At 43.9% G+C, this 25,522-nt stretch overlaps 1 protein-coding gene across 4 annotated transcripts in view; it reads right to left on the reverse strand.

The window, feature by feature from the left end:
• KDM4C (lysine demethylase 4C) overlaps positions 1–25,522 on the reverse strand; it is a 416,349-nt gene that overhangs the window by 366,310 nt on the left and 24,517 nt on the right. For all 4 annotated transcript variants that reach the window (XR_007719783.1, XM_050761129.1, XM_050761128.1 and 1 more), the window contains exon 2: positions 11,289–11,449. Coding sequence is in view for 3 of the 4 variants with exons in the window: in XM_050761129.1 (XP_050617086.1) it covers positions 11,289–11,432 (144 nt within the window). In the remaining variant the exon portion in view is untranslated. The remainder of the gene's footprint in view (positions 1–11,288; positions 11,450–25,522) is intronic.

Below are 25,522 nucleotides of genomic sequence, written 5' to 3' on the forward strand. Positions count from 1 at the left end.
GGTGCCTGCTACTACGCCCAGCTAATTTTGATATTTTTAGTAGAGACACGGTTTCACCATCTTGGCCAGGGTGGTCTTGAACTCCTGACCTCATGACCCACCCACCTCGGCTTCCCAAAGTGTTGGGATTACAGGCGTGAGCCACTGTGACCAGCCAACATTATATTCTTTATAGACTTCTCACACAATATGGTGATAGCACAGTGGCATGCTAGTAGATGTTTAATAACCAGCTTCCAGAAAGGTGTAGGAAACCTTGATTTGTAGTTGTTACCCGTTTCCATGGTATAATACTCCCACCATGGCCAATCTGAACCTACCAATGTGACATCACTATATATGCAGCTGGGAAGGGATGCGCACTGTTAACTCTGAAATGCCAGTATAAGGTACCTCAGCACACCAGTGTTTGCCTGTAGTTTTTAAGCACTTCATTACCAAGAGTGAAAAGATCCAGAAAACATTAAGACCAAAAATACATATTGATAGGATTTAAAATACGAAAGTACTGGCCAGGCGTGGTGGCTCACACCTATAATCTCAGCACTTTGGGAGGCCAAGATGGTAAATCACTTGAGGCCAGGAGTTCGAGACCCGCCTGGCCAGTATGGTGAAACCCCATCTCTACTAAAATTACAAAAATTATCCTGGCGTGGTGGCAGGCACCTGTAATCCCAGGTACTCGGGAGGCTGAGGCAGGAGAATTGCTTTGAACCTGGGAGATGGAGGCTGCAGTGAGCCAAGATCACACCACTGCACTCTAGCCTGAGTGACAGAGTTAGACTCCGTCTCATAAATAAAATAAAATAACATAAAAATAGAATGTATAACGTCATAAAATCACGATCTATGGTTGGAACTTTTCTTTTTTATTTTTTGGGGTTTTTTTTGGGTTTTGTTTTTGTTTTTTTTGAGACAGAGTTTCACTCTTGTTGCCCAGGCTGGAATGCAATGGCGTGATCTTGGCTCACCGCAACCTCCACCTCCTGGGTTCAAGCGATTCTCCTGCTTCAGCCTCCCGGGGGCTGGGATTACAGGCATGTGCCACCACGCCCGGCTAATTTTTTTTTTTTTTTTTTTTTCAGTAGAGACAGGATTTCTCCATGTTAGTCAGGCTGGTCTCGAACTCCTGAGCTCAACTGATCCACCCGCCTCAGCCTCCCAAAGTGCTGGGATTACAGGCGTGAGCCACTGCACCTGGCCACTTTACCACCTTTAGAAGTCGTTTTAATTTTTTTAAAACAATCTTTTTTTTTGTTTTGAGACAGAGTTTCGCTCTTGTTGCCCAGGGTGGAGTCCAACGGCGCAATCTCAGCTCACCGCAACCTCCGCCTCCCAGGGCCAAGGAATTCTCCTGCCTCAGCCTCCCGAGCAGCTGGGACTACAGGGGCGCACCATCACGCCAGCTAATTTTTATATTTTTAGTAGCACGGCGTTTCACCATGTTGGCCAGGATGGTCTCGATCTCCTGACCTTGTGATCTGCCCACCTCGGCCTCCCAAAGTGTTGGGATTACAGGCGTGAGCCACCGCATCTGGCCTAAAACAATCTTTTTAAGGTTTCCTATTGAAAAACGTAGCACACATGTAGAAAATGCATAATCACAAGCATACAGCTCTGTGAATTATTACAAAGCAAACACCAAAGGACCCACCGCCCAGTTGTAAGGGGCAAGATATTGCTGGCACAACACAAGCCCTCCAAGCGCCCTTTTCCAACTACATCTTCCCTATTGCCCAAGAGGTAACCACAATTATGGTGTTTACGGCAATCATTTCATTGCCGGGCTTTAGTCTTATGCTTCTATATGCATACCTATTCACCAGTTTTGCAAATGTATAAAAATGCAATCCTACAGTATACACTATTTGAGGTTTATCTTTTATACTTCACTCATACTTTGTGAGATTTAAATATAATGGTCTAGGTCAGGCACGGTAGCTCACTCCTGTAATCTCAGCACTTTGGGAGGCCAAGGTAGACAGATCACCTGAGGTCAGAAGTTTAAGAACAGCCTGGCCAACATGGTGAAACCCTGTCTCTACTAAAAATACAAAAATTAGCCAGGCATGGTGGTCGATGCCTGTAATCCCAGCTCCTCCAGAGGCTGAGGCAGGGTGAATCATTGCAGTGAGCTGAGATCGCACCACTGCACTACAGCCTGGGTGACAGAGTGAGACTCTGTCTCTAAATAAATAAACAAACAAACGGCCTATGTAGCTGAAGCTCATTGATTTTCATTACTACTCAGTATTTTTTCTTATAAATATTTATGTATTTATAAACTGATAACCACTGATGGTCATGTGGCTTTTTCTAATTATTGGCTACTGCAAATAATGCTATTAATATTCTTATACAGATATTCTAGTGCATATATGCACATGGGTCTCCACAATATCCATGCATACACAGATACCTCTAAGAATGAAATTACTGACACATAGGATACATGTAGTTCAAATTTAATAGATATTGCCAACTGTTGCCAAAGTGGTTGTACCAATATGCACTCCCAAGTGCAACATACGAGAGTTCCCATTCCTCCACATCTCCATCATCACCTAATACTGTCCATCATTTAACTTTTAGTCTTTCTGGTAGGTGTACAGTGGTACTCAACTGTGAATTTTATTTGTATTTTCCGAAAAACTGAAGAAAGAAACCTCCTCATACATATGTTTACTGATCTTACTGATACTCTTTTTTTTTTTTTTTTTTTCTTTTTTTGAGGCAAAGTTTCTCTTTTATTCCCTAGGCTGGAGGGCAATGGTACGATCTCAGCTCACTGCAACCTCCACCTCCTGGGTTCAAGCAATTCTCCTGCCTCAGCCTCCATACTGGCTGGAATTACAGGTGCCTGCCACCATGCCCAGCTAATTTTTTGTATTTTCAGTAGAGACAGGGTTTCACTGTTGGCCAGGCTGGTCTTGAACTCCTGACCTCAGGTGATCCACCTGCCTCAGCCTCCCAAAGTGCTGAGATTACAGGCGTGAGCCACAGTGCCCAGCTCACTGATACTCTCTTTTATAAAGTACTTATTCAAGTCTCTTTACCATTTTACTATTTCATTGTTGGGTTTTTTCTTATTAATGTATAGGAGTCTTTTATATATTATTTTATATATCCAAGGAGAATACTCTTGGATGTGTATGTGTGTATGTAGGTATATACACAGAGAGAGAGAGAGACAGACAGACAGACAGAGAGAAAGCATGCGTACACAAGAGCATGTAAATATCTTCTCTTATCCTGTAACTTGCCCTCCAATCTTTTTTTCAAGAGACAAAGTCTGGCTCTGTCACCCACGCTGGAGTACAATGGCACGAGGTTAACTCACTGTAACCTCAAACTCCTGTGCTCAAACGATCCTCTCACCTCAGTTTCCCTGAGTAGCTGGGACTACAGGTGTGCAACCACCACACCTGGCTAATTTTTTAATTTTTTGTAGAGACAGCGTTTTGCTATGTTGCCCAGGCTTGTATGGGCTTTTATGTTATCTTTTGATAAACACCAATTCTTAATTTTAATGTAATCCAACTTTTCACATTTGCCTTTATAGGTACTGCTATAATCTTCAGTTCAAAAAAATATTTCCCTACTCAAGGACACAAAAATGGTCTACTTTATATTCTAAGAGTGTTAAAGTTTTGTCTTTCACATTTAGATATAAATGTACCTATAACTGTGAAACTCAAGTCAAGCTTCATCAGATAAAGAAACTTGGGGTCAGGAGATGAGTAACTTGGCCAATGCTATACAGCTTATAAGTGAGAGTTATTAGCTCAAAAAAAACAAAATCACTTCACAGTGAGCTGTCAATTTTACCTTAATTTTCATCAGCAATATAAGGATACTACATATTTTATATCCTCCAAGGTATGTTTGTTTAAAATGAGAATACTGTCCAGGCACGGTGGCTCAGGCATGTAATCCCAACACTTCGGGAGGCCAAGTCGGGAGGAAGACTTAAGCTCAGGAGTTCGAGACAAGCCTGGGCAAAATGGCAAAAGCTCATCTCTACAAAAAAATACAAAAATTAGCCAGGTGTGGTGGCACACGCCTACAGTCCTAGCTACTCGGGAGGCTGAGGTGGGAGGACTGCTTGAGCCTGGGAGGTCAAGGCTGCAATGAGTCAAGATCACACCACTGCACTCCAGCCTGGGTGACAGAACAACACCCTGTCTCAAAAAAACTAAATAAAAATAAATAAAATGGATACATATATATTCATAGTATATGTTACTGAAATCACACCCTCATTATTTTATTTAACTTTTTTTTTTTTTGAGACAGGGACTCTGTTGCCCAGGCTGGAGTACAGTGGCATGATCACAGCTCACTGCAGCCTGGACCTCTCAGGCTCAAGCAATCCTCCCACCTCAGCCTCCCAAGTAGCTGGGACTACAGGCACATAGCCCTACACTCAGTTATTTTTTTGTTTGTTTATTTCTTTGTTTGCTTTTTGAGATAGAGTCTCACTCTGTTGCCCAGGCTAGAGTGCAATGGAGCAATCTCAGCTCACTGCAACCTCAGCCTCTCAGGTTCAAGTGATTCTCATGTCCCAGCATCCCGAGGAGCTGGGATTACAAATGTGTACCACCACGCCCAACTAATATTTGTATTTTTAGTAGAGACAGGGTTTTGCCATTTTGGCTAGGCTGGTCTCAAACTCCTGGCCTCAAGTGATCCACCCACCTCAGCCTTTCAAAGTGCTGGGATTACAGGCGTGAGTCACTGTGGCTGGCTTTTTTTTTTTTTTTTTTTTTTTTTTTTTTTTTTTGGTAAAGATGTGGTCTCACTATGTTGCCAGGGCTGGTCTCGAACTCATGGGCTCAAGCAAGTCTCCCACCTTGGCCTCCCAAAGTGCTGGGATTACAGGCGTGAGCCACCATGCCAGCCACACTCAATATTTGAAAAGAATATGATCAGACTATATGAATATGGTTAACCTTACTACATTGTCTTGATGACATATTGAAAGGCGATGGGCACTGTATTTAAGAATGTTATAAAAACTAACTTTCTTCCTCAGAAATAAGCCAGAATAATTAAAAAAAAATGAACATAGATTTATTCAGGCTCTTCACTAGCAATAAAGATGTCCACAATCAAAATTAATATTATGTGTAGAATTAAATATGTTTTTGTCTTAAAAAGAAAAAGGCAGTTGCTTGCCTATAAAATATTTTGTAGCAGTTTTCTAAAGAAAGAGAAGCAAGGCATACAATAAACTTACAAAAACCCAAATATTGCCTTGTGCTTTTGTGTACAAGTTCATTTAATTTCAATTAAAGAGTTCGAATGGAATATATTTTCAGAAGTTCAGGTCTGTAACAAAAATCTTATTTTAACTATAATTTGAAATCCTAAGACATCAGATTTTCTTGCATAGGGAAACACAACATACTGAGGTCTTTAAAAGATTCCAAAGTTAAATCTTTATGTTTAGTTAATCTAAATGAGGGAAAGCCATTCCTCCTGAAGTTCACCCTCCTGATTATATCAAAATAGAATATAACTTCTCTTATCACCATCCCCGTAAACTCAGCCTGGCCCCTATTCCCTGTGGGAAATTTTCTGCTAAAATGTGCATTTGCACTACTTGTCTTGAAATAAATTGCAATTTCTACCATCTACTTAGTGAGGAAGGAGGAGGAAGGGAAAGAGTGGTGCTTCTTACAATCTTTCTTCACCTTGTGGGCAAAGATAGCTATTTGCACTCTCTTGGCTGTTCATAAAACTATATGATATGCATAAGCTACGGTCCAGGACAATCTATGTTCAGATTTCTGTTGGGAACAAATTTCACCCACTTCATATATAAAAAAGGTTCATCATAATCTCCTTCCACAAAAACACTACAAGTTTCACATTGGAAGAGACTGTCACTTCTTTTCATTTTCCCAACCTGACCATCAACTCTGTAGACAGTCACAGTGTCAAACCTTCCACTCAAAAAATAAACGTTAAATCTAAAGCATGAATCTAAAAAATGGGGAAGAGAAAAACCAAGACCGACTGTCATCTGAGGCTATAGTCACTACTATTGGACCTACTCAACCAATTTACTCAAATCATAAATTAAGACCAATTCATTAAATGTTGTCAATAGTGGCTTAACGGGCCGGGCACAGTGGCTCATGCCTGTAATCCCAGCACTGTGGGAGGCCAAAGTGGGAGGATCACTTGAGCTCAGGAGTTCAAGACCAGTCTGGGTAACACAGTAGACTCCATCTCTACAAAAAATTTTTTTAAAAAAATCACCCAGGCATGGGTAGTCCCAGCTACATGGGAGGCTGAGTTCCAGCTACTTGGTAGGCTACTTGCTTGAGCGTGGGAGGTCAAGGCTGCAGTGAGCCATGATCACACCATCCAGCCTGAGTAATAGGAAAAGATCCTGTCTCAAAAAAAAAAAAAAATAGGGCATTAACAAAGAACATCATGGGTGGCTCGGTTCCCCAGGACTAGCCCCCAAAGCAAACCAGCTTCATTAATGCAGTCTTGATTTTTATAATATGATTTGATTTGGTACAGTTTTATACATTTGCTACTATTGCAACTTCCAGAACAAGAGGGAAAGTAGGTAAAACTGAGCTTATGTGACTTGACGTCAAACATGGCAAAAATGATTTGAAATAGTTTGTTGTATTCCTAATAATGAGTAAGAGGAAATTATCACAGGATTGAATAAATGAATGTCTCCAACTTTGTCAATGAGTCTCAATTTTAAAAAAGAGGCACGGTCTGGACCCAGGTGTGTTTTGTAATCATAGTTCTCATTAACTTTATTCTGTTACACAATGCAGACAGCGACGCAGGTGTGCTCTGTGTGCATGCAGCTCCCTTGTGAGGGTAGCTGCTGTTTCCTCTTCTAAAGTTACTGAACGTGCCACCCTACCACAGGACACTCTACTAATCTCAGTGGAACACAGTACATGTTTTCCAGAAACAAAAGTGGGAGAGAACAACAGGACAAAGGGCTGCATTCAGAGCCCAGAGAAGAGAAGAGATGGTTATCCCTAACCTCTGCCCTCTGCCTCCTGGGTTCAAGCGATTCTCCTGGCTCAGCCTCCAGAGCAGCTGGGACTACAGGCACCCACCACCACGCACGGCTAAAATTTGTATTTTTGGTAGAGATGGGGTTTCACCATGTTGGCCATCCTGACCTTAAGTGATCCGCCTGCCCTGGCCTCCCAAAGTGCTGGGATTACAGGCGTGAGCCCCACACCCAGCCCAAATGAGATTTTTTTTTGTTGATGAGCTAACCCAATAAAGAAGTTAAACTAAGGATAGGTCATCTGAGAAAGTCATTAAAAAGCTTTCGTTTCCCTTTGTTTTCTCTTTATCTTGTTTCCTCTCTCTCTCACCCACCCCTAATTAATTTTCACTCAACTTAATATTCCCAAATTTTTAAAGTTTTCTAGGAAGGGGCCAGGAGCAGTGGTTCATGCCTATAATCCCAGCACTTTGGGAGGCCAAAACAGGCAGATCACTTGAGCCCAGGTGTTTGAGACCAGCCTAGGTAACATGGTGAAACCCTGGCTCTACAAAAAATACAAAAATTAGCCAGGCATGGTGGTGCCCACCTGTAATCCCAGCTAATTGCAGGGTTGAGGGAGAGGGATCGCTTGAACCTGGGAGGTTGAGACTGCAGTGAGTTAATAAGATGCTACTGTACTTGGGTGACAAAATGAGACTCTTCCATCAAAAAAGAGAATAACGAAACAATTTTCTAGGAAGGGCATGAACTTTAACAAGATACATGTCTGGGCACAGTGGCTCACGCCCAAAATCCCAGGACTTTGGGAGGCCAAGGCAGGCAGATCACTTGATGTCAGGAGTTCGAGACCAGCCTGGTCAACATGGTGAAACCCTGTCGCTACTAAAAATACAAAAATTATCCGGGCATAGTGGTACATGCCTGTCATCTCAGCTACTCAGGAGGCTGAGGCAGGAGAATCGCTTGAAACTGGGAGGCAGAGGTTACAGTGAGCTGAGATCACGCCTCTGCACTCCAGCCTGGGCGACAGAGCGAGACTCCACCTCAAAAAAAAAAGAACAAAAAAAAAAAAACACACACACACACAACCTAATTACAGACCTCAGGGTACAGATACCAGAAACAGTAAAGTAGTGGGTTACAAGTAGCATCAGGTCCATTTGCAGGAGGAGTGGAACACCAATCCCAATAGTTCCAGAAGTTCTCTCCTCAACTATCTTCTGTTTTCCATGCTATCTGACCTCTACAGCTGGGGATTTCAAGGAGAACACTTTACGTAAGTGCAACTGAGTGGTTCAGCCCGGCAGCAGGCTCTGTCAGGGCTCACGGATTTATGCAGTGATATTGACAAGTCTACAGAAACCCAGATTATAAATTTAACATTTAGAACAATTGTGGGGAAAAGAAAGAGATCAGCCTGTTACTGTGTCTATATAGAAAGAAGTAGACATAAGAGACTCCATTTTATTCTGTATTTGAGATGCTGTTAATCTGTGACCCTACCCCCAACCTTGTCCTTGCAAGAGACATGTGCTGTGGTGACTCAAGGTTTAATGGATTTGGGGCTGTGCAGGATGTGTCTTTGTTAAACAAGTGCCTGAAGGCAGCTTGCTGGTTAAAAGTCATCACCATTCTCTTAATTTCAACTACCCAGGGACACGTACACGGCCTTCTGGTCGCAAGGACCTCTGCCTAGGAAAGCTAGGTATCGTCCAAGGTTTCTCTCCCCATGTGATAGGCTGAAACAATGCTGCTAAAAGGTTTATGGAGATGTTTGCATATGCATCTCAAGGCACAGCATTTTCCTTTAAACTTATTCATGTCACAGAGATTTTTGTTCATATGTCTTACTGCTGATTTTCTCCCTACAATGATCCCATTGTCCAGCCACTCCCTTATCTTTAAGATGGTAAAGATAATTATCAATAAATACTAAGGGAACTCAGAGACCGTAGCCACGTGGGTCCTCTGTAAGCTGAGCGCCGGTCCCCTGGGCCCACTTTTTCTTTCTCTATACTTTGTCTCTGTGTCTCATTTCTTTTCTCAAGTCTCTCGTTCCACCTAACGAGAAATGCCCACAGGTGTGGAGGGGCAGGCCACCCCTTCAAACAATAATAAATTGAAATAAATGAAATAAAACATATTCTTCCATGGGAAATTTTTAAATTAAAATAGATTTACATTATAGAAGGGACACACAAACCATCTCAAGTTGGACGATGAATTATATTATATAATGGATCTCTCTCTTTCAAAGATCTTACTTTGGACCTATGCAACCAAATGTGCGATGCAGTCCTCAGTACCTCACTGACTCTGGGCGTGTCACTTATACCCACAAGGCTTAAGTTGCTATCTTTTTTTTTTTTTTTTAAAGAATATTATTGGCCAGGCGCGGTGGCTCAAGCCTGTAATCCCAGCACTTTGGGAGGCCGAGACGGGTGGATCACGAGGTCAGGAGATCGAGACCATCCTGGCTAACACGGTGAAACCCCGTCTCTACTAAGAAATACAAAAAACTAGCCGGGCGAGGCCTGTAGTCCCAGCTACTGGGGAGGCTGAGGCCGGAGAATGGCGTGAACCCGGGAGGTGGAGCTTGCAGTGAGCTGAGATCCGGCCACTGCACTCCAGCCTGGGCTACAGAGCGAGACTCCGTCTCAAAAAAAAAAAAAAAAAAAAAGAATATTATTTGGCACCTATAAGAACAGGATGATTATTTTCAAACATATCCAGACCAAAGACAACTTCTCCCATCTTCACTGGTCTGGGTCACCACTGGCTCCTCACTAGATAAATACAACCATCCCAGACAAGGTGCTTTATTTGTGCTCTGCCCCCACAACACCAAATTCATTCTTCACATAGGAGCCAGTGTGACCTTTTCAAAATAATGTCCCAAAAATAGCAAAAGAAAGAAACAAACAGCCACCATATCTTCCTCTCCCACTTTAAACCTGTCAGTGCTTCCGTCTACACTTAAAATCCCAAATGCCTTACTATGGCCAGGCAAGTCCACTGCCCACCTTCCTATTCCTCCCAGCCACGAAGTACAGGTCAGCCTTCAGGCCTCTGGACTTGCTATTCTTTCTGCCCCCATATCTTGAAAAGGCTGGTTTCTTTTTATCCTTTGGATCTGTGCTTAAATGTCCTTATTTCATCATTCTAAGATGCTACCACTAGAATGTAAGTAAGCTCCATGGGGGCAGGAACATTGTATGTTCTGCTCTACCACATCCCTACCTCTAGCACCTGGCATAGTGTCTGGCACATAGCAGGCACTCTCCACATTTGGTGAACAAATAAGCAGAAAGAAAAGAGAATTGGCAAATGTAGAGAGAGAATCAAGTCAGTTTGTGGTTGCCTATGGGCTGGGGGTGATAGCAGGGAATCAGGAATGACTGCTTAATGCATATGAAGTTTCTTTGGGAGATGATGAGAATGTTATAGAATTCAATAGAGGTGATGGTTGCACAATTCTGTGAATATACTCAAAACCACTGAATTGCACACTTTAAACTGATGCATTATATGGCATTATTATATGATAAAATATATCAATAAGTATTATATGGGGAAAAAAAAGGCCGGGCACGGTGGCTCACACCTTTAATCCCCGCACTTTGGGAGGCCAAGGCAGATGGATCACCTGAGGTCAGGCATTCAAGACCAGACAGGCCAACATGGTGAAACCTTGTCTCAACTAAAAATACAAAAAAATTAGTGGGGCATGGTGGCAGGTGCCTGTAATCCCAGCTACTTCAGGAGGCTGAGGCAGGAGAATCACTTGAATCCAGGAGGTGGAGACTGCAGTGAGCCGAGATCACGCCATTGCACTCCAGCCTGGGTGACAAGAGTGAAACTCTGTCTCAAAAAAAAAAGAAAGAAAATTTAAAAAATAATAGAAGGAAAGAAGAAGGAAAGGAGAGAGAAACTGTGGTTAGGCTTCAGGTTAATAATTGTTGTCTACAAAGAAACAAACAAAAAATATGAATACGCTCACACCTCTGAAACCCATACATGGATCTCCTTGGTTTCCACGAGCCACCCTTGGTTGGTTTTGATTTTTCTTTTTAAGCCTTAGAAGACAATCTAGTATGAATAGTTATACTTAAAGAAAAATAAGATAATTACTATTTGAAGAAATCAAATGTTCCATATGGATTAACAAGAACAAAGATTTTGCAAATTTCTTCTTTCAGAAACAATGTCCCACATCATGAAAACTAAGAACATAAATTAAAGGCCAAGTGATTGTTTTTCATTTAAAGCATCTGAGGAAAATCACCTTTGCAAGACCCGCGCGATGGGCTCCTTTAGACTCCATGTATGCGAGGTATTTGTTGAACTCCCGGAACTCCTCCATGGAGGGTCTGAAGGTCATTATCTTACAGCTGGGGTTCAGAGGACTTTCCGCGTCGGCCACCTCCATGATGGCTAGGGCAGTGTCTGCAGAGAAGACAACAGGGTTAACAGAACTGAATTATTATGTGCTTTAGGTCATTTTTAACAAACAGTATGTCAGCTCCCCCAGCAGGAAACCTTCTCTTTCAGTCACTTCCCATTCCCTTCTACCAGTCTCACTCCCTCATCTCTGCCTGAACCCCTGAACAAACAAGGGCCTCTAGTCATTCCTCTTGCCAAGTTCCCTATGCTTGGTAGAGAACCACTGATCTGACTGTACTGTTAGCCTCCCCAAAACCCTTCCAAGTAAAAATAAATTTTCTGGGCTGGGCGCAGTAGTTCACACCTGTAATCCCAGCACTTTGCGGGGCTGAGACGGGCAGATCAAGAGGTCAGCAGTTCGAGACCAGACTGGCCAACATGGTGAAACCCCATCTCTACTAAAAGTACAAACATTAGCCGGGCATGGTGGTGCGTGCCTGTAATACCAGTTACTCAGGAGGCTGAGGCAGGAGAATCGCTTGAACCTGGGAGGTGGAGGTTGCAGTGAGCCAAGATCTCGCCACTGTACTCCAGCTTGGGCAACAGAGTGAGACTCCAGTCTGAGCAACAGAGCGAGACTCTGTATCAAAAAATAAAGAAATAAAAAATAAATATATAAATTTTCTTTTTTTTTTTTTCTTTTGAGACAATCTCGCTATATCACCCAGGTAGGAGTGCAGTGGCGCGATCTCAGCTCACTGCAACCTCCGCCTCCCAGGTTCAAGCGATTCCCCTGCCTCAGCCTCCCGAGTAGCTAGGATTACAGGCGCCCGCCACCATGCAGGGCTACTTTTTTTATATTTTTAGTAGAGATGGAGTTTCACCACGTTAGCCAGGCTGGTCTTGAATTCCTGACCTCAGGCAATCCGCCAGGCTCAGCCTCCCAAAGTGCTGGGATTTATAGATGTGAGCCACCAAGCCCAGACGTAAAAATAATTTTTTTTTTCTTTTTTTTTGAGATGGAGCTTCGCTCCTGTTACCCAAGCTGGAGTGAAATGGCACAGTCTCAGCTTACCGCAGCCTTGACCCCCCGGGTTCAAGCAATTCCCCCACCTCAGCCTCCCGCGTAGCTCGGATTACAGGCATGGGCCACCACACCCGACTAATTTTGTATTTTTAGTAGAAATGGGGTTTATCCATGTTGGTCAGGCTGGTGTCGAACTCCCGACCTCAGGTGATCCACCCATCGTGGCCTCCCAAAGTGCTCGGATTACAGGCATGAGCCACCGTGTCCGGCTGTAAAAATGAATTTTCTAACCTTGCAAGTTTACAAAAGATGTTGCTACTATCTACCAGTTCTGAAACAGACTCTCACTCACATACACACCTGTACAAAGGCCTAGTCTAGGCTGAGTAGAGAAGGTTAAAAATCATTAGAGTTTACTCAGGTGTGCTTCCAGATTGTCATATCATGCCTTCCTACAGTAATTAACAAGTTATCCATTCAGCAAAATAGCCAGGCATCAGGCAAGACACAGAAAAGAATGAGGATGGAGACAGAAAGGGATGGATCTTATCTTCACCTTCCAAGCGGTCTAGAGGCTGAACAAACTTCAACATAAAAATGTACACAGGGGCTGGGAGTGGTGGCTCACACCTGTAATCCCAGCACTTTGGAGGCGGGCAGATCACTTGAGGCCAGGAATTTGAGACCACCCTGGGCAACATGGTAAAACCCCATCTCTACTAAAAATACAAAAAATTGGCCGGGCGTGGTGGCACACGCCTGTATTCCCAGCTACTAGGGAGACTGAGGTAGGAAAATCACTTGAACCTGGGCGGCGGAGGTTGCAGTGAGCCGAGATCGTGCCACTGCATTCCAGCCTGGGTGATGGAGTGACACTATATTTCAAAAAAAAAAAAAAATGTACACAGGAAGAAGTAACTAACTCCACCTGGGTTAATGAGCAATCATTTTCCCAGAAAGGAGGCGAGTTAAGTCTTATGAGAAGGTATAGGAGTTGGCCAGACAAGAGAGACGGCACTCCAGGCAGCGGAAATATCTGGAAGTACTGCTGGAATGAAGAGTTTAATAATGTGTCTGAAGCATAGAAAGGAAAGATTATAGGAGATCAAAGTAGAAAAGTAGGCAGGTTTTACTATGAAAACACAGGCTTAGTCTTGCTATCAATAAACAGGATGATTCCTTCAGCAAACATTTATTGAGCACCTATCAAGAAATAGGCACAGAGAATGCAAAGAAGCACTGAAGTGGCTGCCTCAGGAAGGAGTCCCACCCCAACCTTCTTCTAAATCCATTAGGACCTGGCATCTGACAGCACAAACAACAAATCCTCCTGGAACAAAGTTTTCCTCTTTTTTCTTTGTTTCTGAATTTAATCTGCCTAATAGAAAAATTGAAAGTGAGGGATGGGGCAGATAAAAGGGTGAAACGTTATGAGATAGTAAGAGGTTAAAACAGAGCAGGGCTGGCCCGGGCGTGGCTCACACCTGTAATCCCCACACTCTGGGAGGCCCAGGCGGGCAGATCACTTGAGGTCAGGAGATCGAGGCCATCCTGGCTAACATGGTGAAACCCCATCTCTACTAAAAAATACAAAAAAAAATTAGCTGGGCGTGATGGCAGGCACCTGTAGTCCCAGCTATTCAGGAGGCTGAGGCAGGAGAATGGAGTGAACCCAGGAGGCAGAGTTTGCAGTGAGCCGAGATTGCACCACTGCACTCCAGATTGGGCGACAAAGCGAGACTGTCTCAAAAAAAAAAAAAAAAAAAAAAAACAGAGCAGGGCTACAGATAGTGATGTAGTCATTATTCATTTAAAGCAAGTTTGGCTGGGTAAGGTGGCTCACGTCTGTAATCCCAGCACTTTGGGAGGCCGAAGCAGGAGCATCACCTGAGGTCGGGAGTTCGAGACAGTCTGACCAACAAGGAGAAACTCCGTCTCTACTAAAAATACAAAATTAGCCAGGCGTCGTGGTACATGCCTGTAATCCCAGCTACTTGGGAGGCTGAGGTGGGAGAATCACTTGAACCTGGGAGGCAGAGGTTGCAGCGAGCCGAGATCACACCACTGCACACCAGTCTAGGCAACAAGAGTAAAACTCCGTCCCAAACAAAAAAGAAAAATAAAGTTTACCTGGGTGCAGTGGGCAATGGCTCACGTCTATAATCCCAGCACTTTGGGAAGCCAAGGCAGGCAGATCACCTGAGGTCAGGAGTCCAAGACCAGCCTGGCCAACATGGCAAAACCCCGTCTCCACTAAAAATATAAAAATTAGCCAGGTGTGGTGGCAGACATCTTTAATCCCAGCTACTTGGGGGGCTGAGGCAGGAGAATCACTTGAACCCAGGAGGCCAAGGTTGCAGTGAGCCAAGATCGTGCCACTATACTCCAAAAATAAAGTTTTTTTGTTTTGTTTTTTAAGACGGAGTCTCACTCTGTCACCCAGGCTGTAGTACAGTGGCGTGATCTTGGCTCACTGCAACCTCCACCTCCTGGGTTCAAGTGATTCTCCTGCCTTAGCCTCCAGAGTAGCTGGGATTACAGGTGCATGCCACCACACCCAGCTGATTTTTGTATTTTTAGAGGAGACCGGGTTTTGCCATGTTGGCCAGGCTGATCTCAAACTCCTGACCTCAGGCGATCCCACCTGCCCTGGCCTCCCAAAGTGCTGGGATTATAGGCGTGAGCCACCACACCCAGCCTAGAAAGTTTAAATGAGCATCTATCTCACAATGCACACGTGAGAAGGTAGGAGATTCATAAAAATTAAACCTCATCGCCCTTTAGGAACTTACAATCCAAAGGAGAAAATAATCTGCCCGAAAATATATTAACATATGGTAGAAAATATTCTGGATTCTCCCTGCCTCAGGAAGGGGGCTTGCAACAGGTAAAAACCTTCCAGGCTACTTTCCTACATGCCTCTGTTCACGTGTAGACAGGTACGCACCCCCAAATCCATGGGCTTCAGGATAGCAGCCTCACTCTATATAGTAAACACACAGTCCTTTAGAAGCATCTGGATCTGGTCCAGGCGCAGTGGCTCACACCTGTAATCCCAGCACTTTGAGAGGTCAAGGCAGGATCACTTGAGCCCAGGAGTTGGAGACCAGCCTGGGCAACATGGTAAAACCCTGTCTCTACAAAAAAAATACAAAAATTTGCTGGGCGTGGCCAGGCACGGTGGCTCATGCCTGTAATCCCAGCACTTTGGGAGACCGATGTAGGCAGATCACCTGAGGTTGGGAGTTCGAGACCAGTCTGACCAACATGGAGAAACCCTAAACCCTTTAGTCTCTACTAAAAATACAAAAATTAGCCGGGCGTGGTGGCACATGCCTGTAATCCGAGCTATCAGGGAGGCTGAGGCAGGAGAATCGCTTAAACCCAGGAGGCAGAGATTGTGGTGAGCCAAGATCACGCCATTGCACTCCAGCCTGGGCAACAAGAGCAAAACGCCATCTCAAAAAAAAAAAATTAGCCAGGCGCGGTGGCGGGCACCTATAGTCTCAGCTACTCGGAGGCTGAGACGGGAGGATTGCTTTACCACCCCAGGGGGCAGACAGTGCAGTGAGCCAAGATTGTGCCACTGCACTCCCACTCCAGCCTGGGTGAAAGAGTGGGACCCTGTCTCAAAAAAAACAAAACAATCTGGATCTGGCCCTCGCGTAACTACTGTGGCCTCATCCATCATCACTGTCTGCACTGTACTTTATGCTCCAACAATACTCACTGACTCATGCTTCTGTAAACAAGCAAAGCTTTCTGTGTTTCTGCACGTTATTCCTTCCCCTCACAGCAGCCTCTGCCTGCTTCCTCACCTGACAAACTCCTGCACACCCTTGAGATTCCTAATCCTCTGGAACAGGCCTGCCTGACCCATCACTGTGTTCCCAACTCCCTCTCTGCGTTCATTGTAGCAGTTGCCTGTCCCAGCTGCTGGCACTTCCAACCACCCACTGAGCCATCAGCTCCTCCAGGGAAATGCCGGCTCACCACCTCTTTAAGCCCTAGCATACAGTCTGGCACTCCAGCCTGGCTCACAGTATCTGCTGCAATAATTATTTGCCAGCTGAATGATGGAATAAGTGCCAAATTGTTAACATATTTACATAATGATACCAAATTCAGGAAAAGGAAAGCACTAGTCCCAAACACAGAAAAGTTACTTAGAAAACAGATTTCCCTGCATGACTGGTAAAGAATAATGCAACAGAAAAATCTGGGCAGTGAGTACAGGGAAGAAGCCCACAGATCACCTCTGCAGAAACATTTGGAACACAGAAGGCAGTGTTCATCTTCAACAGGCTAAAGAACAAGGGTGGCCTGCGCATTTCTCTAGGCAGAGGAAGAAGCCACTAGGAAAATGGAAATCCACTGAGTCATTCAACAAATAGTTACTGAATGCCAAACTGCTCCGCAGTCATTCACCAGGGAACAAAGTCCTGACATTAACGGAATGAAACAGACAATAAAAAGTGCATGCTATGAAGAAGAACCAAGGGTAAGGGGATAGAGTGCAAAGGGGAGGGGTGGCTATTTTACACAGGGTAGGCAAGGGAAGGCACTTCGGAGGGACAAAGGGCTGAAGGAGGGAATTAATCATACAGATACCTAGAAGAAAAGCATTTTAGGCTGAGGTAACAAGGAAAGAGACTATCGGACTCTTCAAGGAACAGCAAAGAGATGCGTGTGGCTGGAACTCAGTAAGCAAGGAGAAGAATGGTGAGAGATGAAACTGGAGAAAAGGAGTTTGGCATTTACTCTCCATGAAATGGGAACTGATTCCTGGGGTTCCTCCCCTTCTTAGTCATCCAGTTCTTGGTACTCAAACATCCATTTCCCTTTAAGGAGATAAGGCTGTCTCTAAGGAAACTCTTCTGGACCAGCTGAAGCAGAGAAGTGAGCTGGCTCACATATCATAAATCACATTCTGGCTCTTGTGTCAAAAAAAGGACAAGGCTGGAAGCAGGGAGGTCAACAAGGAGGCAATCCACACGAACAAGTTAAGATGCTCCACACGAGCAAGTTAAGATGTAGCTTGGACCCAGGATGGGCAGAGGGAAATGGTCAGATTGCAGATTGCAAATATATTCTGAACACAATTTCTTGACAGAAGAGAAATAGGAATCAAGATTTCTGGTCTAAGCAACAGAAAAATGGCTCTGGGCCTGGGCATGGTGGCTCACACCTGTAATCCCAGCATTTTGGGAGGCCGAGGCAGGCGGATGACCTGAGGTCAGAAGTTTGAGACCAGCCTGGCCAACGTGGCGAAACCCTGTCTCTACTAAAAATACAAAAATTAGCCAGGTGTGGTGGTGCGCACCTGTAATCCCAGCTACTAGGGAGGCTGAGGCATGAGACTCACTTGAACCCCAGAGGCGGAGGTTGCAGTGAGCCAAGACCTTGCCACTGAACTCCAGCCTGGGCGACAGAGAGAGACTAAGTTTCAAAAAACAAACGAAAAATGGCTCTGACAAGAAATTGAGGCACAGAGATTGTTAAGACATGCAGCAAATTAGTAGCTACTAGAATTAAACCTAGCCTTTGACCTAGTTTGCTAACTGGTCTAGGAAATATACTCTGCCAGTTTCTAGCATCACTACTCCCTTGATTACACAAAACTATTTCTACCTACAAATCAGATATATAAAGACCTAGGTAGCTTAGGTTTTAGACCTTTTTCTATCTTTGAAGTTAACACAGGATAATCATAAAATTTTAAATATGTTAAATGATCTAACATCTACTACACCACCTAGATCTTTGCCAATATGACAGGCAAAAAAATCTGGTTAAGTTTCATTTATTTGTTAGTGACAGTGATCATTTCTGAACACACATAGCCATTTTCATTTCTTTTTTGGGGGGATGCCTACTTACATTCATTACATTTAAAAGGTATTTATATTAATAAATGTTCCATTCCTTGAGTTCCTCCTAGTCCATATTTATTACTACCAAACTTAATTATGCTACAATTAAATCCCCAGTCCCTCTTGTTTCTTTTTTACCTTTATTTTTCTGAACCAAGAAGAAATAGAAGTTTAAAATGTTCTTCCAGTAATGTTTCCAAGTCATAGGAAGAAAGGTATATCTTACAACAAGCACCACTATGATTTTTAGCTGAAGGTGATAATCATTTTTTTAAATGCTACCCTTCTTTTACTGAGTCCCCAAAGTGAATGACAATACTATCTCTGATGGCAACTGTTATCTTGCTTCCACAGAGCTGGTCTTCAACGTTTCTGAGACCACCTACAGCAAAAACAATATTTAGAGCAAGTACCCTAATAATTTTTTTAATAAGCTAAAGACCTTTCCATTGAATAAAGTCCAGCACTAACTCATATAACAACCCATGTTTGTTTCTGAAATTTTTTACATTATGATAAAGGACAAACATCTACTCTCTTTGTTCTACTGAGAATGTGTCTTTATTTGGTAATAAAGAAGAAACCAAGGCTGATGCTTTCCGGCCAAATGTAATACTCTATCCGACAATGCCTTCCTTCCCTGTGTACACCTGTGTTTCTGACTTGCATTCTCTTAAACAACTTCCGTGGGAGGAGTAAAAACTGACAGCTCTCATCATGTATTAGTTTTTTCAACAAAGCCGGCCACAGAACTGATGTGCACTGCTAACTGCCTCTGAAGAGAACACTTCAGTATCCACTTTAAAACACAGCCCTCTAGGAACCCAGGCACTCGCAGTTAGCAGACTACGTCTTTGGCTAGAAAAAGAAGGATTCTGGGCCCCACCTGAGGTGATGGAGTCTGGCCTTTCAATCCCAACACTCAGCACACTGGGTGTGGCCTCACAGGAGCCAAGCAAGCTTCTGCTCTGCACACTGCTTTGGTTGGGCATTTTTAGGGATTGACTTGTGTTTCCCCCCAAAAGACACGCTGAAACCTAACCCTCAACACCTGTGAATGTGGCCTTATTTTGAAATAAAGTCTTTGCAAATGTAATCAAGGTAACATGAGGTCATATTTGATTAGGGTCGGCCCTGATCCACTATGACTGGTGTCCTTTTAGGAAGAGAAGAGGCCAGGCGCAGTGGCTCATGCCTGTAATCCCAGCACTTTGGGAGGCCAAGGCAGGCAGATCACCAGGTCAGGAGTTCAAGACCAGCCTGGCCAACATGGCGAAACCCTGTCTCTACTAAAAATACAAAAAAATTAGCCAGGCAAGGTGGCAGGTGCCTGCAATCCCAGCTACTGGGGAAGCTGAGGCAGAAGAATTGCTTGAACCCAGGAGGCAGAGTTTGCAGTGAGCCGAGATTGCACCACCACACTCCAGCCTGTGTGACAGAGTGAGACTCTATCTCAAAAAAAAAAAAAGAGGAAGAGGAGAAGAGACACAGGAAAGAGTGCCATGTGAAGATGGAGAAAGGGACTGGAGTCATGCAGCTGCAAGCCAAGGAATGTCAAGGACTCCCGGCAAACACAAGAAACTACAAGAAAGGCACTGAGCAGATTCCTCCCTAAATCCTTCAGAGAAAACATGGTCCTGCCAACACCTTGATTTTGACCTTTAGCATCCAGAACTGTCAAAGGATAGACTTCTCTTGCTTTAAGCCATCCCAGTTTGTGATAATTAGTTATATTAGCCCTGGGAAACTAATACAGGCATGAAGGGCCAGACTGGAGGGAAAGGAGAAGAGGACCACGTTCTCCAATCTTAGCTTTATCAACAACAAAGCTCCTAATACTAAGACTTCTCATCTAACTTCATCCTTCTCAAATGTTTCTAAACTGGGGAGGAAAAGGGAAGTCGCAGGCCACCTCCACAACTATCCATTAACGATTAGCACATCTACCCAGTTATTGAACCACAAGAGGGCTTGAAGGGGCCCCCCAGGTCTGGGCCCCACGTTAGAAAGCAACACAGCAAAGAAACTCCCTAAGCCCCTTGACCATTTTTGACTGAGCCAGGCCTCATTTCTCTCTCAGAAGTCCAGGCCGCTTTTATTTCATCCCTTTCATCCCATTCTGATCACCACTCCACCTTGTTCCACCAGCCTGCTGAGGCCAGGGGTAGGAATGGAAGGGCAGACTCAAGGAGATAGTTCTGCGACACAGCGCCTTGGATCCTAGATCAAAAAGATTTTTTTTCCTCTTTCTTTTGCTATAAAGAACATAGTGGGCCGAGTGTGGTGAGATTACACCTGTAATCTCACCATTTTGGGAGGCCAAGGTGGGCAGACCACTGGAGGTCAGGAGTTCACAATGAGCCTGGCTAACATGGTGAAACCCTGTCTCTATTAATAATACCAAAAAAATTAGCCAGCCGTGGTGGCACGTACCAGTAGTCCCAGCTACTTGGGAGGCTGAGGCAGGACATAACACATCTAACTGGATTTTTATTTTCTCCTCAGGATCAGAAAAAAATAACTGGATTTTAATCCCTCCCACATGCCCCCTCCACTTAGTAGCTGTGTGACCTCAGGCAAGTTACTTAAACAAGGCCTCTGCTTCCCCATCAGTAAAATGGGATAACATGACCTAACCAACTGCATTGTGATGGGGATCCAATAAGCCACTACATATAAGAATTTAGCATATTGCCAGGTTATAGTAACATTTGCATGCTGGCTTTGAAAGAAAGAAAGAAAAAACATTCAAATTAAATATCTTCGATGAGTTTCTTCCTCACTGCCTACAGATGCTCAAATTTCTCCCATATAATTTTCAAAGGCTTCCTGTATACCATGTCCCCTCCTAGACTCACCCAAGCTACAGCCTTCTCTGCCCAACCTCTCATAGACAAACCCCAACAGAGAATGACCTCCACTCACTTTGTCCAGTTCACCTCCTAATTCAAATCTTCATCCCCACTGCAATCTTACATCTGCCTCCACCAGTGGATTGAAATCACGCCAGAAAAAGTTGCCAGTGACTTTTTAATTGCTACAACCATTATGTTGTTTTTAGTCCTCTTACCCACCCTTCTGCAGCCTCTGAAACTGGAAAGGCCTCTCCAGGCACAGCTTTTGTGGGTGGTGGGAAACCAGCCCCTCCTCACTCTCTGATGGTCACTGCCCTCTCTGGAACTCCTTTCCATGCCCCTAACTCCTCAGCCAACCCCTCCACTACTGGTATGCTACAAGGCCCTTTCTGCAGTCATCTTCCCTTTCCACCAAACATAGACACTATGGGAGACTTCATCCACGCTGGCCTCAACTGTCCTTCCCAATACCTCGGAAAAATGCTACCTGGGCCTCTCTCCCATGAATCTCAGTCCAGTAAATCTAAGTGCCTGCTGGCACAGCCATTTGAAGATGAATATAAAGCTGTATAGAGACAACAATGAATCTGAAACTTAACAAGGATAAAAAGGAATCTGTCCTCCAAAATCTGCTTCTCTATCCCAGTCTCAGTCCTTATTCATTCAATCCATCCACAGTTTAGGTTGCCTCTTTGTGGGCAGCACTGACCACAGCTAATCCTCAAAGAGCTTACAAGTGCAGGAAAGAACAAGTACACAGATGGTTATTATACCACAGGTCAGGTGCTGCAATAAAGGGAAGCACAAAGCACCACAAAAGCCTTTAGAACAAGAACAGTGGGAGCCACCTTTCACCAGGGTAAAGATGGAGAAAGATGTGAAAAGTGAAATCATCTCCTATACACCAAGCCCATCCTCTACTGCAAGGCCAACATCAGAATCCCAAGAGCCTTCCCAAGCCTACCTCCTTACTCTCCACGCCTGAGTGGCGACCTTTGTAGTCAATTAAACATCCTGAGCATCTTTCATATCCATTCTCTAGTCTCCATACCAACTATTACTATCCTAAGTGACTTTTGTCGTTTTTTTTCTTCAACCACCCCAAGAGCCTTTGCTGATTTTCCCTTTAGTTCATCACCCTCAATTCTCTTCTATACATCTATAAAAACATAAAGCAAACTTTCTGGACACAAAACTGATGATGTTATCCCTCTTTTAAACTCTTCAATAGCTCAATATCGTTCCAGTACGGAGCCATGAATCTAGCTCCTGCCTTTCCCCTCCCTCCTTAAAGACCCCCCAACTCTTTTTTTTTTTTAGACGGAGTCTCGCTCTGTCGCCCAGGCTGGAGTACAGTGGCACAATCTTGGCTCACTGCAAGCTCCACCTCCTGGGTTCACACCATTCTCCTGCCTCAGCCTCCCGGCAGCTGGGATGACAGGAGCCTGCCACCACGCCCGGCTAATTTTTTGTATTTTCAGTAGAGACGGGATTTCGCCGTGTTAGCCATGATGGTCTCGATATCCTGACCTCGGGATCCGCCCACCTCGGCCTCCCAAAGTGCTGGGATTACAGGCATGAGCCACCATGCCTGGCCCTCAAAGACCCCTTTTGCCCACTTGAAACCTTTGCTTCACTTAAAGCCACTCGATGTTCCCAAGGGAGTGAAGCCATTTCCCTCCTTTGCTGGTGCTGTATATAGACATATGTGTCACGTGTATGCCGTTCCGAATACTTTCTGTGGGCGAGACATCTGTTAAGTGCATTAATGTTCATTCTCTTCATTAAATCCCATAACAACTCCATTGAGAGAGTGACCATGAATATCCCTATTTCACTAATGATGGAGAATAAAATGCTTGCTCAAAGTCCCAAGTTAGTAGGAGCAGAAGATGGGAACTGAGCCTAATCTGAGATTCTACTCATAACTGCTTTGCTATTGGCTTGTCCTATCCTCAGTGGTGCCTATCTAGCAAAACTCATCTTTCAGACTTTATCTTACACATTGACTCCCTTACAAAGCTTTTCGGGCAACACTACCCACCAACTGATAACGTTCTTTTTAAATGCTCTCTTCACCCACACTCCACACAGGCGTCATCAAACTTCATTATTCATAGATTCCATATCTACAAATTTACCTACTTACTAAAATTTATTTATAACCAGGCCGGGCACGGTGGCTCACACCTGTAATCCCAGCACTTGGGAGGCCAAGGCGGGCAGATCACCCAAGGTCAGGAGTTCGAGACCAGACTGGCCAATGTGATGAAACCCTGTCTCTACTAAAAGCACAAAAATTAGCCGGGCATGGTGGCAGGCACCTTTAATCCCAGCCACTCAGGAAGCTGTGGCAGGAGAATAGCTTGAACTCAGGAAGCGGAGGTTGCAAGTGAGCCAAGAGCACACCACTGCACTCCATCCTGGGCACAAGAGTGAGGCTCCATCTCAAAAAAAAAAAAAAATTATAACCCCAAAATCAGTACTTGTATCACCACTTGTACGGTCATTCACAGACATGCACAGAGCAATGAAAAATTTGAATTGCCTAATGCACACATTCCCAGTAGAGGCCAAACAAAGGCTTTCCTGTTTCAGCTCTCATAATGCAAACAAGTGTCCATTCTATGGTCTGTTTAGTGCCATGATTTTTGCACTTTTGCACTGTCTGTTGGTGATTTAGCTGCTTAAAATGGCCCCCAAGCATAATGCTGAAGCGCCGTCTTGTGTTTCTAAGTACAAGAATAGTATGGTTTATGGCTTATAGCTATATGGCTTATGACAAAAATACATGTTTCATAAGGTTGGTTCAGTCATGAGTTGCAGTGCTGTTGGCCATGAGTTCAATGTTAACAAATCAACAATTATATATTAAATACAGTGTCTTTAAAAAGAAAACACACAAAAAACAAGATTATATATTGATCAATTGATGAAAATGTTCTGACCAGAGGCTGACAGGAACCTAAACTTGTACTTCCACTATGAGCAACATTTCAGTATTTACTAGTTCATTGTTTATAATGACTTTATAGAGCATAACTACTGCAAATAATGAGAATCAACTATACCTTGGCCCTTGTAATAAGACCATTCAGAAAAAGCCCCTGCCCCAAAGAAGCTTCCCAGCCTACAGGGGTAAATTCAGGCAGCCACTCCTACAGACTACAATTGACTAAGCTGGCACAATCACTCCCCGGGGACTCAGAACTAGAGAGCAAAGACAATGTCATGAGGGGCTACAGCACCCACTGTCTGCTATATGCATAAACAAAGAATGAGAGAAGGAAAGAGATCAGCAGAGAAAAGTAAAGTCAAGAGAATGCAAGGCCCCAAAAAAGATGAAGGGACGAGAAAGCCAAGACGGAATCATCACAGGCATAATGAAAATCACGTGCTCGATGCCTGAAGAATCTGCACCTTCAAGAGACTGCACTCTGGAGAGCTGAAATCTACATTATATTTGACATTCCAAATATGATTAAAGTCTTTTTTTTTTTTTTTTTTTTTTTTTTTTGAGATGGAGTTTCACTCTTGTTGTCCAGGCTGGAGTGCAATGGCGCAATCTCGGCTCACTGCAACCTCTACCTCCTGGGTTCAAGCAATTATCCCGCCTCAGCCTTCCCAAGTAGCTGGGATTACAGGTGGAAAGCACCACATCCGGCTAATTTTCATATTTTTTTGGAGAGACAAGGTTTTGCCATGTTTCCAGGCTGGTCTTGGACTCTTGAGCTCAAAGCGATCTGCCTGCCTTGGCTTCCCAAAGTGCTGGGATTACAGGTGTGAGCCACAGCACCTGGCCAGTTTCTCTATTGTTTTTGTGTGTTGGGGCGGGGGGGTTGTTTTTAACAGTAGTACGAGAATTAGGATACTTGAGAAGCAATATTAGCCAGAATCCTTGTAGATGTTTACAAATTCCCGATCTCCTAACTTTTTACTGTTACAATTCTCACATCTCATTTGAGATTAAAAATAAATTACCTCTTCTTTAATGGTGCTTTCCAAAGGATTCAAGTTAAATTTGGTAGAAACAATAACATTGTTGTATTCACAGCTAATCTACTTACATAATTTTTAATTATATCTCATACTTACACAGCTGGCATAAACTAGATTGGAAATACTGTGGACTTGCTGAGTATTCAACTGGTACTTGGATATATTAATAATAAGCACAGCCTATTTAGCCAAGTGTGTGAGCGTCAGTGGTGTTCTTTAGAGAGAATGTATGGTATCCCTTATCTGGTTAAGATAAGGGTGATTCAGAGCTTCTACTATAGTAGGCCAGTAAGATTAAGTAGCTGTAGGTGGCTGGTTAGTTTGGTTAAATAGCTCAATTAGTAATTGCATTCAGTGATACAAAATGAATTTTGAGCCATTC

Source organism: Macaca thibetana, chromosome 15, assembly GCF_024542745.1.
Source record: "Macaca thibetana thibetana isolate TM-01 chromosome 15, ASM2454274v1, whole genome shotgun sequence".
In the NCBI taxonomy this organism is placed as follows: Eukaryota; Metazoa; Chordata; class Mammalia; order Primates; family Cercopithecidae; genus Macaca; species Macaca thibetana.